We start from the raw sequence: 16,801 nt of genomic DNA, 5'->3' as shown, positions 1-16,801 counted from the left end.
GCAGGTGCTTAACCACACGATGGCCAGCATTTCCTAGGCCTCCCAGGATGGCTCTCCTAGTCCCTAGGGACGTCATCGTACCCACAGGGACAGAGAGACACAGTGAAGACCACTCACCCCACCACTCAGGCTCTGCACCCTGCTGGCCGCCTGAGCCAGACACACTGTCCCACAGCCCACCAGGAAGACGGATGTGATGGACTGGGGCCCAAGTTCAGGTCCTCCAACCTGAAGGCCCAGGCACTCGGGGCTCTTCCTAACGGCTTTGTGTCTGCAAATCCAATAGGTACATCCTGGGGCTGGTGAGTTGGGGTGGGGCGTCCCCACCACAAGCCACAGAAAGAGCCAGAAGCCCCGACACCTTCCCTCTCCCGTGGGAACCCAGACGCTCAGCCAACATGGTATGTGCTTCTGGAGGCAGGAGGGCCGGGGGGCTGTGAGCAGAGCAGCCAGTACGGTCTGCAGCCCTGCTGCGTCCATACCCGCCCCCTCTGCAGTTCAGCCAGGCAACAAACAGGCCGCCCGGCTCAGCCTGAGCCAAGTCCCTCAGATGCAGAACGGGGCAGGAGGGTGGGCCCTTGGAAACCCTACAAGCAGAGTGGGACACGAGGGCAGACCAGCTCTGGCTGGGGTAGGGAGCTAGTCGAGTTGGAGTTTAGCTGAGAAAGTGTGAGCACCCACGGAGCTACTGGGTGCACCTGGGTACCCAGTCCTGGAGCTCTCATGGTGTCTAGAGGGTGACGACCGTGCACACAGTTCCCCCTGGGGTCAGGCAGTGTGAGCCCTGAATGCCCAGCCACCCTCCCAGCTGGGGTGCAAGAGGAAGGCCCTGGTACGGGCTGGAGGCCTGCACTGGGCACTGGCTGCCTCGTTGGTGCCACCTCTTCCACAGGTACTTCCACCCTGCCCGTGGTCCCTCAGCTCCTGGAAGGCACCCAGAGAGACCCAGCCACGGGGAGAGCAGCTCAATCACCCTGTGAGGTGGAGGTCGGTCCTGAATCCAGCCCAGAGCTGGCCTGCCCTCGTGTCCAGCCTGCCTGCCCTCAGCCTGGAGGACAGCCCATGGGAGGGGCTGATCCAGAGGTGTGGGAGCAAGCACTAAGGCCGTAAGGTGAGGTGGTCCTCGGGGGTGAGCGTGCCCCATGGGAGGGGGCAGAAGAAGGGGCCACACAGGAGTGCAGGGGCAGCAGCCAGCTGGGACTGGGAGCCAGAGGTGATGCTGAACCTCCCCTACGCCCCTCAACAAACACAGTAACCAGTGACACCCAGAGGGAGTCCCGAGGGAGGCCTGAGCTCCCAGACCTGCTACCCTGACCTCCAGGTGGGCAGACCCAAGGTCCAGATGCCGGAGCCAGAGTCCCCAGGAATGGCAGAAAGGCCCAGGGGATTTGAGAGTCCAATGGGACACAGGCGGGCCCCTGAGGCCCAGCCAGCACTGACAATGCCATCTGCCCCACACTCCCCACCCCGGACGCAGCTGGAGTGCAAACGTCCAGGGGCCATGTGGCCGCACCCTTTGTGTGGGATGGCCCCTGTCGGGGATATGCATGGACGCGCTGGCCGGAGAGGAGCTCAGCCTTTCCCGGTGAACGGTCCGGTCGTCCTGGCCGAGTGTGCTGCCAACACACCCTCTCTTTCCCTGAGCAGGAAGGGCACCTCCAGCCCTTTGGACAGGAGCCCACGGATGACAAAGGCAAAGCCAGGACGTTGGCGAGCCCAGTTCACACTAAGAGCATTCCGAAATGACCTGTAGGGCCCGACTGTCTGGGTCTCCTCACCGCCAGGTTCACATACTGTGGTCTGCGCACGCCAACACGCACTGTGGTTTCCTGGGAGGGGGGCGGGTCCCCAGTCAGGGCTGGGGCAATCACAGCTGTGCATGGGCATGTGGGCCACCTGCCCCAAGTCCTGCTCCAGGAACGGCCGGCACCCCCTTCTGGCCTCGTGGTCCTGCGGGACCTCAACGGCAGCAGCCTGGGGCTCGGCGGGGGTGAGACCTCCTCCGTGCTGTGACCCCTGATTCCAGGGCGGGCTAGCCTCCCTGGATGGCTAAACTCGCCCTGACCCTGAATGGTGGGTGACGCCTGTCTCCGCCGCTCCTGGTTCCCAGCACAGCAGATGTTGGCTGGGAGATCGACCTGGACAGCGGCTCCTCCACACCAGCCGCAGCTGGAGATCAGTCCAACAGGCTGTCGGCGCCCTTGGCCGCCACCTCCTCCTCCTGCGGTTACTGCCCGTAATCAGCTGGCTGGGCTCCGCGCGATGCTGCCCAGGCCTCGGTCCGACCAGGGCTCAGAGGCCAGGCCCTGCTCTGGAATGCGGGGGGCCGCCAGAACCCGAGCCAGATTCCAGGATGCCAGCTCCCGCGCTCACAGACCCCTCATTAATTATCCTGCCAGGACACGGAGGCAGGCACAGCCCCAGGAATCCTGGAAGTGGGCAGTTGGGGTCTTTCCTGGACTTTGCACCACACGACTCAATGGACATGAATTTGAGCAAACTCAGGGAGACAGTGAAGAACGGGGGAGCCTGGTGTGTTGCAGTCCATGGGGTCGCAAAGAGTCAGACACAAATTAGAAACAGAACAACAACTACAACCCTGGCGGCCAGCGCTCGGCAGGCAGGCGCCACAGGTAGAGTGGACACGGGGATGAGACACCCGTCCAGGAGCCCAGCCAGTGTCGGGGGCTCTCGGCTCACCAGAGCCCGCTGCCTCAGAGCCCCCTGCACGAAGTCTCAGGGCACTGTCGGACTGGGGGACAGGGGCGTGGTCACCCAAGCCGAGGGGTCCAACTGCTGGTGGAGGCAGCACCAGCCCCAAAACGGGCTCCTGAGCACCGGATGGCCCCAGGCAGGAATTCTCCAGGAATTGAGACTAACAGCTCTGCTCTGCAGCTGCTACATTTTATTGACTCATTTAAGGTGCCAGGGCTCCAGGGTGAGCAGTGAGTGCCAACCACAGAAGCTCCGACTGTGGGGGGAGGAGCAGACTTCTGGGGTAATGAGAAGGGGGCCCGACACAGTAGGGGGCGTGGACCGTGGTCCTGGATACCCCAGGGGGTCCTCGGAAGGCGCCCCCTTCAGCAAGAGCAGAACAGTGTGTCCACACAGGGCTGGAAGGTGGGCTCATGCTTCATGTGTGAGTTCCCTTCCACACACGATTCTCGGGGAGCAGTGACCCATGGCCTGCCTGTGAGAGCCTCTCCCTAGTGCCCAGGCCAAGCGCCCCCAAGTAAAGGGACCCCCATACATCACACTCCCCTCCTGGAGCCCCTCCAGCCCCCTCCACTGCCCCCGTGCCCCACCCCCGATGTGCACTGCCCCTGATGCCCAGCCTTCAGCCCCTCCTGGCATGGGTGTCCCCACCCAGCCCAGCACACAGGGCCATGAAGACTCAGGGGGGCAGGCCCTGGTCTTATCGAGCTCTGGGCCCTCAGCTGGGCTCCTCTGCTCCCCTTCCTTGCAGAGAAAGCCTGAGCCAGTGTGGGTGCAGGAGGACCAGCAAGAGGCGTCTGAGCAGAGAGGGGTCTCTGAGCCCCCACCCCTGGTCCACCCAGCACGGCCCAGCCATTCCTGTGTCCAGAATAGAAAGTGCCAAGCCACCCACCGCAGCCAGCCAGTGGCTAGAAAATCAAGCACCACAGCCCCTTGGCAAGTGGGCAGCTGCCTGGCTTTACCAGCCCAGCAGACTACCAGAAAAGGTCAGCCAAAAGCCCAGGCAGGGCCCCTCAGCTCCAAACACATCCAGGGCTCCTGCACCCCGATTTTTGTCAGTCCCAAAGCGGCAACGGTCAGAGGACCCACAGTGGGCATGCAGGCTGCACAGATGCCTCACAAACTCCCCAGGCTCCCTCACCCCAGCAGGACCTCCACGTGCAACCCACCCTGCCCTGCTGGGACCAAGAAGCTGTCGGCCCACCCTGAGCACATCACTGACCCTGGCAACTCAGGAACTGCCGGGGCTCAGTGGTCTCATCTATAAAATGGGACAAGCCCCCAGCCCACCCCAGGGCACATCCAGGAAGACCCTTGCAGCCCAGAGGGCATTTCACTGGGAGGGTCTGAGACAGCTCCCAGGGGCACAGACAAGCTCTGTGGCCGAGGCCAGGGAAAGGCAGAACGCTGGTTCCCACGGTCCTCTCAGGAGCCCACCCAGGAGGAGGGGCGGGGCTCCAGCCTACGGCATCCCTGGGCAAGTGAGGCTGGGAGGCCTTGTCCTTCTCTGCAGACCCAGCCTCCATCCTGCCACAGTAGGTCCCGCGTGGGCAGGGGCACTTGTGCCATCCACTTACCAAACACCCAGTGGGGAGGCATGAGGAGGGTCGGGGGGCGAGCTCACAGGCCCCCGGGGCCCCAGAAGGCCTGCCTCTTGCTGGATCCTGCTGTAATTATGTCATTAAAAGACCACCCCATCTCAGAGGCCAGCCCTGGGAGAGGCCCACAGCCCCACTGTGTGCAGAGCGGGCCTGGAGAACAGTCATCGGAAAGACAGAGGTGCCTTTGTGGGTTGAGGGGGGGCAGGGGACAAACCTGGTAATTAAAGGATTCGTGGAGCGAACATGAAGGCCCTTCCCAGAGTCAGACACTTTGAAAGGAGTTGGGAGTCTGCCTGCGGGGGTCTCCAGGCTGTCCTGGAGCAGGCAGTCTGGAGACCCACTGCCCTGCAGAGACACGGACCCCCGAGTACAGGGCAGCAGCCGCATCTGTCCCAGCTGACGGTCAGGCCAGCACGGCCAGAGGGCACAGCCACAGCCACCCACCCCCTCCATTCATCCCAACAACCACCAGCAGATGCCCAGCGCCAGCTCCCGCAGGGAGTGGAAAAATCTCCCTGGAGATTTCGGGAACTGTCCTCAAAGGAGGGGTTCAATGTAGCTAAATCGGGCATGTGTGAGAGCCAAAGGCCACAGTGCCCACCAGGGTGGGGGCAAGGGAAGGGCAGAGCAGGGCAAGGGGCCTGGGGGAGCTGGCAGCTCTGCACACCAGTCAGGCAGAGGAGAGCCAGGTCCCAGGCCTGGTCCCGGCCAGTGGCCAAGAGCAGCCCTCGGCGGTGTCTGGACCTCGAGCCAGGGGTCAGGCTCCCACCCTCGGATACAGTGGGCACCACTGAAGGGCAGCCCGGGGGCGGCTTCCTCTCCATTCATCAATTATCCCAGTTTAGAAACAAAGTCATCCTTGAGCCAAGGCCAGGAGCTCAGGACCCATGGGCCTGCCTCTCACCCCCACACCCTCAGGGGGAGCCGCCTGCTCCCAAGGCCTCCTGGAAGAGATCAGGGCCTCCCCTTCAAGAACCCAAAGCCACTAAGGGCCACTCCCAGGACCCCACCCACCCATTCCCTGCTCCTGTGGGGATCGGGCTCCTTCCTTCAAAGGAGGAGGCCTGGGCCTGAGGCTCCAGGTAGGACCAGGGACACCTTTCCTTGCAGACAGGGGGTTGGGGGAGCGGCAGGCCAGCCTGGGTTCCCAGGGCTGCCCCTCTCCAGGTTCCAGGTCATTCCAGATGGCTCAGAGGTGAACCCTAAGTCTCTGATTCTGCCGTCGGTCCCCACCAGTTCCTCTGGGCCAAAACGACTCCCTCTCTCCACTCTGCTCCTCTGCCCCTGTCTTGCTCCCACCTGGAAAGGCCACTCAGCCCCACCTGCACCTCCAAGCCTAGCCCACAGGGCCACCTCCTTCAGGAAGCCCTCCAGACCACTCATCCCGCTGCACATCAGCACTGGCGCCCTGAGAGCTCCATGGACCCAGGAGCAAGTCCTAGAGCTGCCTGAGAGACGGACCCAATCTGACCATTTGACAGCTGAAGTAATGGAGGCCCAGAGGGACCAGGGCCTAAGCTTGTTGAACTAAGAAGTACCTAGAGTTTATCCAGGTCTAGGACCTCAGAGGCCGCTCTCCTTCTCTGAGGTCAGCAGAGAACAGGTCACAAGAAATGACCAGCGGCTATTTATGATACTAGAGAAAGATAAATTAAGACAAACCTAGACAGTGTATTAAAAAGCAGAGACATCACTTTGCAGACAAAGGTCCGTCTAGTCAAAGCTATGGTTTCTCCTGTAGTCACGTACAGATGTGAGTGAGAGCTGGACCATAAAGAAAGTCAAGAGCAGAAGAATTGATGCATTCAAATCTGAAGACTCTTGAGAGTCCCTTGGACAACAAGGAGATGAAGCCAGTCAATCCTAAAGGAAATCAACCCCGAATATTCATTGGAAGGACTGATGCTGAAGCTGAAACTCTAACATTTTAGCCACCTGATTCGAAGAGCCAACTCATTGGAAAAGACCCTGATGCTGGGAAAGATTGAAGGCAGGAGAAGGGGATGAAAGAGGACGAGATGGTTGGATGCCATTGCTGACTTAAAGAACAAGAGTTTGAGCAAGCTCTAGGAGATAGGGAAAGAAAGAGGAATCTGGGGTGCTACAGTCCAGGGGGTCACAAAGAGTCAGACACAACTTAGTGACCGAACAGCGTTCCAAAGTGTACTCTTTTTGCCTGTTTTTCCCAAAAGATTCAAGGCCAGTCGGCTATGACAAGATCGTCCCCAGCAGATCTGGGGGATGGGCGGGAGGGGCCTCTGCCATCGCTCACTCCAAGCCGCACCCAGCTGTACTCCGGGTGCAGAGGGAGGACAAAGCTGTATTTTCAGAGGGTGGAAACCGTTCCTAGTCGGGCTGATGGAACGGATGCTATGATAGGATCCTTGGAGCCCACTTAGGGTCAGGGTACCCGAAGGTGCCAGTCCTCAGGGCAAGGAGGCTTGTGGTCCTAGGGGGTGTCCTGACCTCAGGCTACCCCAAAGGAGAGGCCACATGGGCACCACTTGCCCACAGAAGCTCAGGCATCCTGTGTGCAGGGACCCCAGGACAAGGGGCCATCACCACCCTCCCCCCACCCCCATCACCCATTAGGTCTCTCAATGGCCAGACCTCTGGGGAGAAAAGGCCACCACCACCCTGCCAGGGCACTCTGCCCCTCCCCTGCACTGGTGCCTGGGACCTGCACAAACATCCCCCTGTTCCATCCCCACCAAACAGAGAGGGGAGCTGGAGTCTGGCACGTTACCCTGAGGCCCACAGGCACATCAAGATGATGAGATGCCTGGCCTGGACAGACAGCCGTCCTTGGCCGGACTGCACCGAGGGCCTGTGCTGCCCCAGCCTCCAGCCCCAGCTCCAGGCCCCGCCAGCACAGGCTCCCTTTGTGCTCCTGAGGCTCCTGCCCAGTCTTCCAGGGAGGGGAGGGGGCGGCGGGCAGAGGTGGGCAGGCAGGCCCAAGGTAAGGGGAGGGGCACCAGGCAGGGGAAGGGCTCTTCCTCTCCCACTGCTCCCCACCATCAGAGGGGTTCCTTTCTCCCTTCCTTACTCTTTTGTTCAAATGAAAGTATTTGAGAAAGCAAAAAAATATATGGCTTTTATTTTTGAAACTGGAATCAATTATATTTGGGGGGGTGGTGAGTAACATGCCCAACAGTGCCAGGTCTCAGGTCTGCCGGCTCCAAACCCAGTGTGGATGGACCGGAAGAGGATGGAGCAGCCCTGCAGGGGCACAGGCCTCACAGCAGGTCTGCACACACCAGCCCTGCACACCACCCCTGCCCAAAGGCCTGCACACCAGCCCTGTATACCCAGCCCAGTCCTGCACACCCACCATGCACCAGGTCTGCACAACAGCCCTGTACACCCAACCTAGTTTTGCACACACAGCTCTGCACACCCAACCCAGTCCTGCATACCCAGCTCTGCACACCCACCCTGCACACCAGCTCTGCCCACTCAGCCCTGCACATTCAGCCCTGTATACCAAACCCTGAATACCAGGTCTGCACACCAGACCTCACGCCTGCTCTGCACACCAGACATTTCTTGCAGGAGATGGTATCCTAAGAGGAGGCCTAGGGGCGACCCTACAGCTTTGTCTACTACGACTGGCCATTCTCCCAGGAAGGGCCCCGACCCTGGAGGGCCAAGGGCTGTCACAGGCCAGCCCCCTCACCCCTCCCCATACAGATGCTCCAGCCTGGGTGGTGGACAGGGAGGGGTCCTGGGGATCCAGCCCTCTCCTCCCAATCAGATCTCAACAAGGCTCTGCCCCCATCAAGGGCCAGCACAATGACCAGAGATGGCGTGGCCAGAAGGTTCAAGGTGCTCACTGGGCTGGACCAGGCTCCAGCCCCAGCTCTGCTGAGCAGCCAGACCTCCCTGACACCAGATCCTCTTCCACGAAGCAGATGAGGCTAGGGCTCAAGGGAGGGACACAGGCAGAGTGTGGGAAGGGACAGGAAGGTGCCCCCACCCCGAGAGGCCATCCCTAAGTGACCTCGGGAGCAGGGCTGCTCTGGAGGCAAAGCCAAGCCTGGAGCCCAGACTCAAGAGACCAGCGAGTATGTGAGGCTGTGATCACGGGCCCCTCCCCACCAGGAGCACCGAGTGTGGGTCTCCGAATCCAGCGGCTGGTGCTGCCCTAGGGGGCCCCCAGCTGGCTGCAGAGCGCCTGCTGGATGACAAGCCCCCCACCCACCTCACCCCTGCAAGCCATGCACCCTCTGGTACCCAGGAGGCCGAGTATCACGTCTCACAGGAAGGGGGGTGCTGCTCAGGACAAAGGGAGCACCCGTCAGTGATGTTTAGGGCTTGGCGTCGGAAAGAGCATCAGGGCAGGAGTGGTGGGAGGACTAGTGGCCCCAGAAAGCATGGCAGAAGGGGAGGGGGCTAGAGAAAGCCTGGTCCAAGGGCAGGGGGCAGGTGTCCTGGCTGCTTCCTGAGGACGAGGCCAAGGACAGGCCACACTGCACAGTCCTCCTCACTGCCCTCCCTGGGCAGCAGGGACCCCGGGGCTGCTGACTGTCAAGGCACAGCCCATTCCCAGGGACCACCCCACAGCAGCTCGAGGCCAGATGTCCCTCTTGCCCTGACCACACAGCCCAGCATCTCCACACTCACCCTCGGTTATCAGAAAGGCCCTGAGAAGAGGTGATGCCTGGCAGCTGAGCCCCTGCACCCCAGCCTGGACCCCAGCCTGCACTAGCGTGGGGTGGAGTCACCTCTGTCCAGCCCACAGAGGTGCTCAGGCTCTAAATCCACGTGGAGGCCTGACTGAGGCTTGGAGCACTGATGGTCCAGGGTACGCGGCCGGGACCCTAGCATCTGGAAGGGAGACAGCGGTCCTCATGCCGTGGCCGGACAGCAGCGCTCCAGCACCCAGAGCCCAGGAAGCAGGACCTTCTGCCTCACAGAAGGTATTCAATGAGCAGTCAGAGCCTGCTGACTCTTTCCAATGATGCCAGCACCCCGGGCACCAGTGCCAGGCTCAGAACTCGACCAGCACCTCCCCAAGACCCCCGCTTTCAGCCCCACTTTGGGGGCACACGCATGTGAATGCACAGGGAACAGCAAGAGCACGGGGGTCCCCCCTACAAATGGGGCCCCGGTCCCTCATAATTTCCTGGTTTCCTTCCGGTTGCCTGCTGGCATCCAGAGCCTTAAAGCACGTCACAGGATGTACGCCCCAGCGTCTATGGGGAAGAGGCCCCCAGCTGCTCAGCAGAAGCAAGTTCAAAGCAGGGGAAATCATCTCAAGCATTTCGACAGCGGCTGCAGCTCCATGCCCTGTTCCAGCAGGACCCTCAAGCTACACGATTGGGTAAGTAACTCAAACAAAGCAGAAGACCACCAGGGAGACTCACGCCAAGAAATTAGGAAGAGGTCTGCAGGTTCTTTGGACGACTTTTCATGTACTCATCTGTATTTCTTTATAAAATTTCTATTCCCCTTGTCCCTCGCCCCAGCACCTGCTTTAAGCTCATCCACACCCACAGTGTCCCCACAGGACATTGCCAGGGGACGGATCGTCAGTGGGTCAGGCTCCAGTCTGCAGGCGTGAGGATAGGACCCCATGTCCCCCAACTTCCGACATGAAGGACACGAGAGCCCCTGGCAGGTGGGTGTATAGCTCAGGGACCCCTGGGGCGAGCCGCTTCCCAGCTGACCCAGGGACCCTGGTTCATGCCTGTTTGTCTCCATGCCCACTGTCCCCACCCACAGAGGGTGCTATTGGACGGGATGGACTCTGATGATGGGGCAGAGGCATCCATGAGAAAGGGGGCTGCAGGGAGCGGGGTCAGGGCACCAGAGACCCCCCACCCCCAACCATCAGAGACTCCTCGGCATGGAGTACCTGGAGTGGGCACCACTCACCATGCTGACAGCGAGGACCCTGGAAGCCAGGGGGACAGCGGCACGGCTGGGCTGAGCCGGACACGCAGTGGCCGCCGTTAAAGCAGAGGCCGGAGCTGCACACAGCTGTGGAGGGAGGGAGAAGGCGTGTGAGGAGGGGCAGGGGCCTGGGGGCACCCCTGGTCCACTGCCAGGACACAAGGTCCCTAAGTCTCCCCACAAGGTGCGGCCTCAGGCCTAGACAGGACCCAGACCTCTGGACAGACAGGACAGCTCCCCACACCCCCACTGCAGCCCTGGAACCATGTGGTGGCCTTGGGGAAGGGTCCCACAGCCAGGCAGGTCACTGGCTCCGCTCTGCCATCCTGGGTCACACACCATTCCTCCTCCACCAGGGCTTGAGCCATCTCCGCCAGGTCTGGGTTCAGTGAAGCCCCTCTAGGTGAACCAAAAAAAACCCACTCACTTCAGTGGGACATGGAGTTCCAGGGCACTTTCTGGGGGAGGCCGAGGGGGAGGGGGTCGTGGGAGGAGGGTGGGAGGGGCAGGGGGAGCAGCCCACAGTTGAAGGAAGCTGAGAGATTGCCTGAGGCCCCCTCCCTGCAAAATTGCATTGGTGGAAATACCCAGACTGGTTCCACCCCCGAGGAGGTGCAATTCTGTGGGCGCCCAGGCCTTGGGATAGCAAGAAGAGAGGGTCCAGGCAGGTCAGGGCTGAGAGCAGCTGGCCTCCCCTGCCTTCTCCAGAGGAGACTCCCTGCTCCCAGACCCTCTCCCCACACCCCAGCCCCAGCTGGACCCAACCGGTCACCCTGGGGGCAGCTGTGTTTACACCTAAACCCACTGCCTGGGGGTAGCCTAGGGTTACTGAGCTGCCCCCTCCAGTGCCAGGCCACTGCATGGAGGAGGCAGCGGCCAGCCCAAGAGGCAGGGGCCCTGGATGGAAGGGCAGGTCTAGTCCCAGCCCCATCACAGAAAGGACCCCACCCCAGGCTGGACCAGGTGCCTCCAGGGGCTTCAGCATGAGTTTTCTTGGCTCTGCAGCCACCCCCCGCCCACATCCACACAGGGGAGGGCAAGGCCAGGGCAGGGGGGCTCTGCCCCCACCCCCACAACACCAACAGCCAGGCCCTGAGTCCAGAGATGTCGGGGTGCTCACTGGCTGAGTGGACACTCTGAATAGTGGCCTGGACACTCTCCAGGCACCCCAGAACCCAGCACGACGAACAGGTCAAGCAGGGAGAGAAGCTGGAGGGCAGGAGACCCTGAGGGTAGGGACGCCGGCCGGGCACATGGGTCTGAGCATCCCCTGGACCAGGCGCTGCCCTTGTTGAGGAGACTGGGGCTCAGGGACGTGCGGCACATGGCCCCAGGTCACACAGCCGCTGAGGAGGGACCAGTCCACGAGGAACCAGCCCAGGACAGATGAGCCCAGGGCTTTCTGACTTAGAGTCAGGAAGACTGGCCGAGGGAGACACGGGTCTTTTCAGGGAGCGTCTTCTTCCTCCTCTGTCCCATAACCGGGCTTCTGTCCCAGCCCTGGAGGGACCCCTCCTTTCAAGCCACCCTGCTGGGGTCCCAGCTGGCTCTCCTCACACCTGGCAAACTCCCTCAGATTTCTGAAAGGAGGTGGGAGTTGGGGGCTGGGGGACAAGGCAGTGCCACAGGGGAGCAGGAGGAATCACGTGGTGACCCTGGAACCCACACAGGTGAGTCTGGGCGCGGGGCCAACCCAGGTCATGTGGCACCAGAGTTCCCACTGCTGAGAGCCCCAAACCTGTGGACCTGGGCGACTTTGTGGAGGAAGGGAAGCCAGCTGTGTTTACTTTTCACATCTTAAAGAAGTCTTCACCGTCCTGCAGACCTTCAGCCTTAAACCACCACGATGGGCCACCCCTCCAGTCAGGGGGGAACCAAGTATCCAGGTTGGAGCTCACCCCGGGACTCTGCCCACCCCAGGAACCTCTGCAGGCTCTGCCAGCTCCATGCCCAGCCTGGGGGCCCTCGTGGACAGCACCCTGCCTGTGCCCACCTCCATGGTCAGTTCCAGAGCTCAGGGGGAGACAGCACCCCACTCCCTGCTCCCACACCTCTCCCCTGACCTGGTGCACAGCATCACAGCCAAGGGCTCAGGCCAGAAATGGGGAGCCGGCCTCACTCTCGCCCCAGGTCCAATCCAAAGCCAGACCATCGGCTCCACCTCCCTTGCATCTGGAGTCCACACTTGTCTCTGTTGTCAGGCTGGACGAAGCCACCTCTAGAATCCCCTTGGAGTCTTCTCAGCCGGTCCCACTCACCCCGTCCTTTCTCAGTGGTGCAGCCATCGTGTTGCTTCATGGCAAGAATCAGATCATGGGCCCCTGGCTGAAAACCCGTCTGTGGCTTTCCCATCGACCTGGCACAGAGCCCCCTAGCCACCCATCAGACCCCGAGAGCTGTGTGCCTGGACAACAGGTCCCTTCCGCAGGGAGCCTTCCCAAAGAAAGAAAGAAAGAAAAAAAAGTGAAGTCACTCAGTTGTGTCTGACTCTTTGAGACCCCGTGGACTGCAGACCGCCAGGCTCCTCTGTCCATGGAATATTGCAGGCAAGAATACTGGAGTAGGTTGCCATTTCCTTCTCCAGGGGATCTTCCTGACCCAGGGATCGAACCCGGGCCTCCAGCATTGCAGGCAGATGCTTTAATGTCTGAGCCACCAGGGGAGCCCCAAGCCTTCCCAAGCCGCCAGGCAAATCAGTGCCCACAGAGCCCTAAAGTTTGCAACGCTGCACCTCTCAGTGTACCAGCCCTTAAGAAAGGCGACAGCTAAGCTCCCACCCAGGCCTGGGCTCCCTGGGATCAGGGCACAAGCCGCCTCCAGCACCATCGCCTCCCTTGGTGCCACCGACACACCCACACTTAGAAGGCACTCCATAAACTTTGTTGAATGAAAAGGAAAGAGACAAATAAATGTCAGGCCAAGTGAGACGTGAGAGTTATTTGTGGGGAGGCCCTCGGGGGAAGGCAGGAGCTCAGGATCCAAAGGGATGTCTAGGGCAGTGCATTCTCAGACAGAAAAGAGAAAAGGCTGCACAACAGAGGTGCTCAAAGCTAAAAGCAAAGGTGCTCAAGGCACCCAGACCAAGAATGGTGCTCCTAGTGGCCCCAGGCTTGTATGATGCTGGAAAGACAGGGTTACCACAGAGAGAAGCCTGGGACCGGGGGTTCTGGGTGGCATGGGGTGGCGTTGGGCACATCCCCCTCGTGGCAAGATGGGCACCCAGAGCAAAGGGACAGGGCAGCATGGTGGAGCACCTGTGGGTCCCCATCCCTCCCCTGGGTGGGTGATGGTCAGGGACACCTCCGGGAGCCCCCTACTCCTCCCGCTGTCACTCAACACTCCCCAAGAGAACCCCTCATAGGTGAGGAAGACCACAGGCAACACTCACAGCATGGCTGTGGAAATGGAGCTTGGGAGCCACAGACTAAGGCTTCGTATCAGGATGTTTGCTTTCCTCTACAAGAAAGAGGAGCCATGTGTGTGAAGAGCAGGCAGGTAGGAAAACAGACCCAGGGGACACGTGGAAAAGAAAAATGTCAAAGCTCTATGTGGCGGCTCCTACATGCTCAGTCATTTCTGACTCTTTGCGACCCCATGGACTGTAGCCCACCAGGCTCCTCTGTCCAGGGGATTCTCCAGGCAGGTATACTGGAGTGGGTTGTCACGTCCTTCTCCAGGGGATCTTCCCAACTCTGGGATCAAACCCAGGTCTCCTGCATCGGCAGACGGATTCGTTGCCTGGGAAGCCCATCAGTGGCTCAGACAGATTCATCTATTGGACTAGCGTTTGCTGAGCATTTGCTACACAAAGGAAACTATTATTACTACAAACACATGGTACACCTAGTGGGCAATTTGATGACTCTTCCCTCACAGAGCTCAAATGCTAGCAGGCAGGGTGCATGTCCAACTCTTTGTGACCCTGTGGCCTGTAGTCCCCCAGGCTCCTCTGTCCATGGGATTCTCCAGGCAAGAATACTGGAGTGGTTTGCCATGTCCCCCTCCAGGGGATCTTCCTGACCCAGCGATCAAACCTGGGTCTCCTGCATTGCAAATGGATTCTTTACTGCTGAGCCAGTAGGGGAGCCATGCACAGGTGTTAAATGGAAGAAGGATGGATGCTTTGGAAACGGTTTATAGATTGTTAAGTACCAAATCTGCCTTATACTTAACATTGCTATTTAAGTCACTAAGTCATGTTCAACTCTTTGTGACCCCATGGATTGTAGCCTGCCAGGCTCCTCTGTCTGTGGAGCTCTAGGCAAGAATACTGGAGTGGGTTGTCATTTCCTCCTCCAGGGGATTGCCCCAACCCAGGGATCAAACCCACATCTCCTGCTTGGCAGGTGGATTCTTTACCATTGTGCCTGCCACCTGGAAAGCCCATACTTTTTAATGAATTTTATCAGCACCTACTGAGTGCCAGGGTGACAGCAAGGGGTAGGCTTGGGGACCTACCCTCGTCACTGGTCAGCATGGCTGAACCCACAGGACCCTCAGGGACTCCGGAGGAACTGTCAGAACCCACAAGTGTGAGAAACTCAAGAGCAGGTGGAGGTGAGCTGGGGAGGGGGGAGCACTGTGCCCACAGGGTCTGCAGCTGCCAGGCAGCCGCATCTCCCAAGGCTGGAGGACGCTGCCCTTCTTCACTGGACCCCCGCTGCCTTCCCCCACCCCACCCAGATGCCTTCATGGGGCAAGGCAGCTGGGGCTCTGAAGACCTACATTTAAGTCCCAGCCCTGATACTCATCTGTTGGTTGGAAATGTGGGCTAAGCTCCCTGCCATGTGTCAAATGCAATATCTTCATGGACCCTTCACACTGTCAGAGTGCTGCCCCCACACAATCACCTGGAGCTGAAGAGCCACACGGCCCCGCAGCAGCTCAGGCCCAGGGCCACCATCTGAACAGAGAGGAGGAACCACCCCCACCAGGTTATAGACAGGGAGCCGAGGCTCAGAGACGTTGACCAGGCCTTTGCCTTGGGGTGAAGCTGGGTGGACTCGCCCACATTCCTAACACCAAAGGCTGGGAGGATCCTTAGGGTGTCCAGTTCCCAGGGGGATCCTGGGCAGGCCCAGGAACGGGAGGACAGATTTAGGGAGAACAGTCCACAGGGAAGGGTACCACGTCCAGGCATCGTCTGTGGCATCCTGACGCCAGCCTCTTCCCCTCACTGGGATAGGCAGGGACACCCAGGCCCAGCCAGACATCAACTCCACTGGCCATGGCGGCCCCAGCCTCACTGTCCCAGGACAGGCTGACCCTGGAAATGGGACCTGGCTGTTCTCTGAGGGCTTGATTTCTGCAAATTCAGCCCCCCGACCACCACCCTGGACCTAGGCTTGGCTGAGCCTGAGCCTCCTTCCCTCTGCCCCAAGAGGGGCTAGTGGAAACCTGAGTGACCACAGGCAGGAAAGGGTGACCCAGACTGACACCTTTGTCCAGCCTGCCAAGCCACCCGCCCACATGCCAAGGTCACCGAAGGCGGGTCTGGAAACCAGCCCTGCAAGTGAGGGCTCGCCTGCATCCCAGAGACCCTAGCAGGGAGGGCGGCTCAGCTCAAGGTCACGGGCAGGCAGGGTGTCTCCCGTCTTATCGCCCAGGCTGCAGGGCAGCGTTTCCTCAGCTTCACCCCAGCCGCTGATTAAGAGCTGCCGTGCGTAGGCGGGCAGGCATGGGAACCAGTGCCCACCTCAAGTTGGCAGTGGTTCAGGAAGGGAGGCCACTTCCCTGGGAGCCCAGGGGACAGAGCCGGCCTGAGCCCTCCTGCCTTGTCCCTCTGACTCTGCTCCTGCCAGCCTTCCACCCGACGCTGGCTGAGGGCTTGGGGCCCAGATCACATGCCCCACCAGACCTCTCCCACCAGGACCCTTGCTGCAGGGAGGGAGTCACCTCAGCTCTGTGCTGGGCACCCAGGCTCCAAGTGCCCGAGAGAGTGGCATGCCCTCCAGGTGGTGCCTCAGGGTCCTGTGCCTAGAACAGCACCCACCACACGGGGGAGGGGGATCTCAGAAGACAGGCGGGCAGACTCCCTCTACCCAGGGTCAGGCCCAGCTCCCAGAGCCCCCACATGAAGGCAGGCCTGGCACAAACTAGCCACACTGACTTTGGGACATTGTGTCTGGTCAACACAGAGGCTGAGGCACCCTGATGACAGCGAAGCCCACAGCCCCCTCCAGGCCCACCCTGGGCCGCAGAAGCCCTGAGAGCACACCTGGGTGGGGCAGCCTCCTTCCTGGCCCCCACCATGCCCACCTTTCTGAAGGCAGTCGGTGGGGAGGGGCCGTGCACCCAGAACCTTCCAGAAGCTGAACTTGGTCCCAGCTCCCCTGGGCGCACAGAGTGCTCTGGGCCCCTGGTGACAGGGGCACCTCCGTGTCTTGTCACCGGTGCTCCCCACTGCATCATGCCCCCAGGAGAGCATGCGTGTAGGTGTCTGGGCACCCACGGAAGTGTGAGTTCATGCACGTGACTGTGCACACACACGTGCGATCAGGAGCATGGGTGCACACCTGAGTGAACAGATGTGATTGCCCGTGTGAGTAGGTCACACGCGTGTGAGTAAACCCAGGCACAACGTGTGTACA

General features: G+C 60.6%; 1 protein-coding gene across 4 annotated transcripts in view; it reads right to left on the bottom strand.

The window, feature by feature from the left end:
* Window positions 1–16,801, bottom strand: part of MEGF6 (multiple EGF like domains 6) — a 104,488-nt gene that overhangs the window by 73,501 nt on the left and 14,186 nt on the right. For 3 of the 4 annotated variants that reach the window (XM_069544858.1, XM_069544861.1, XM_069544859.1), the window contains exon 4: window positions 10,194–10,298. The exons of the other annotated variant lie outside the window; for it this stretch is intronic. In XM_069544858.1, coding sequence (XP_069400959.1) covers window positions 10,194–10,298 — 105 coding nt within the window. The remainder of the gene's footprint in view (window positions 1–10,193; window positions 10,299–16,801) is intronic. 4 annotated transcript variants of the gene reach the window in all.

Source organism: Ovis canadensis, chromosome 12, assembly GCF_042477335.2.
Source record: "Ovis canadensis isolate MfBH-ARS-UI-01 breed Bighorn chromosome 12, ARS-UI_OviCan_v2, whole genome shotgun sequence".
In the NCBI taxonomy this organism is placed as follows: domain Eukaryota; kingdom Metazoa; phylum Chordata; class Mammalia; order Artiodactyla; family Bovidae; genus Ovis; species Ovis canadensis.
This window is presented reverse-complemented; position numbering and strand designations above follow the sequence as displayed.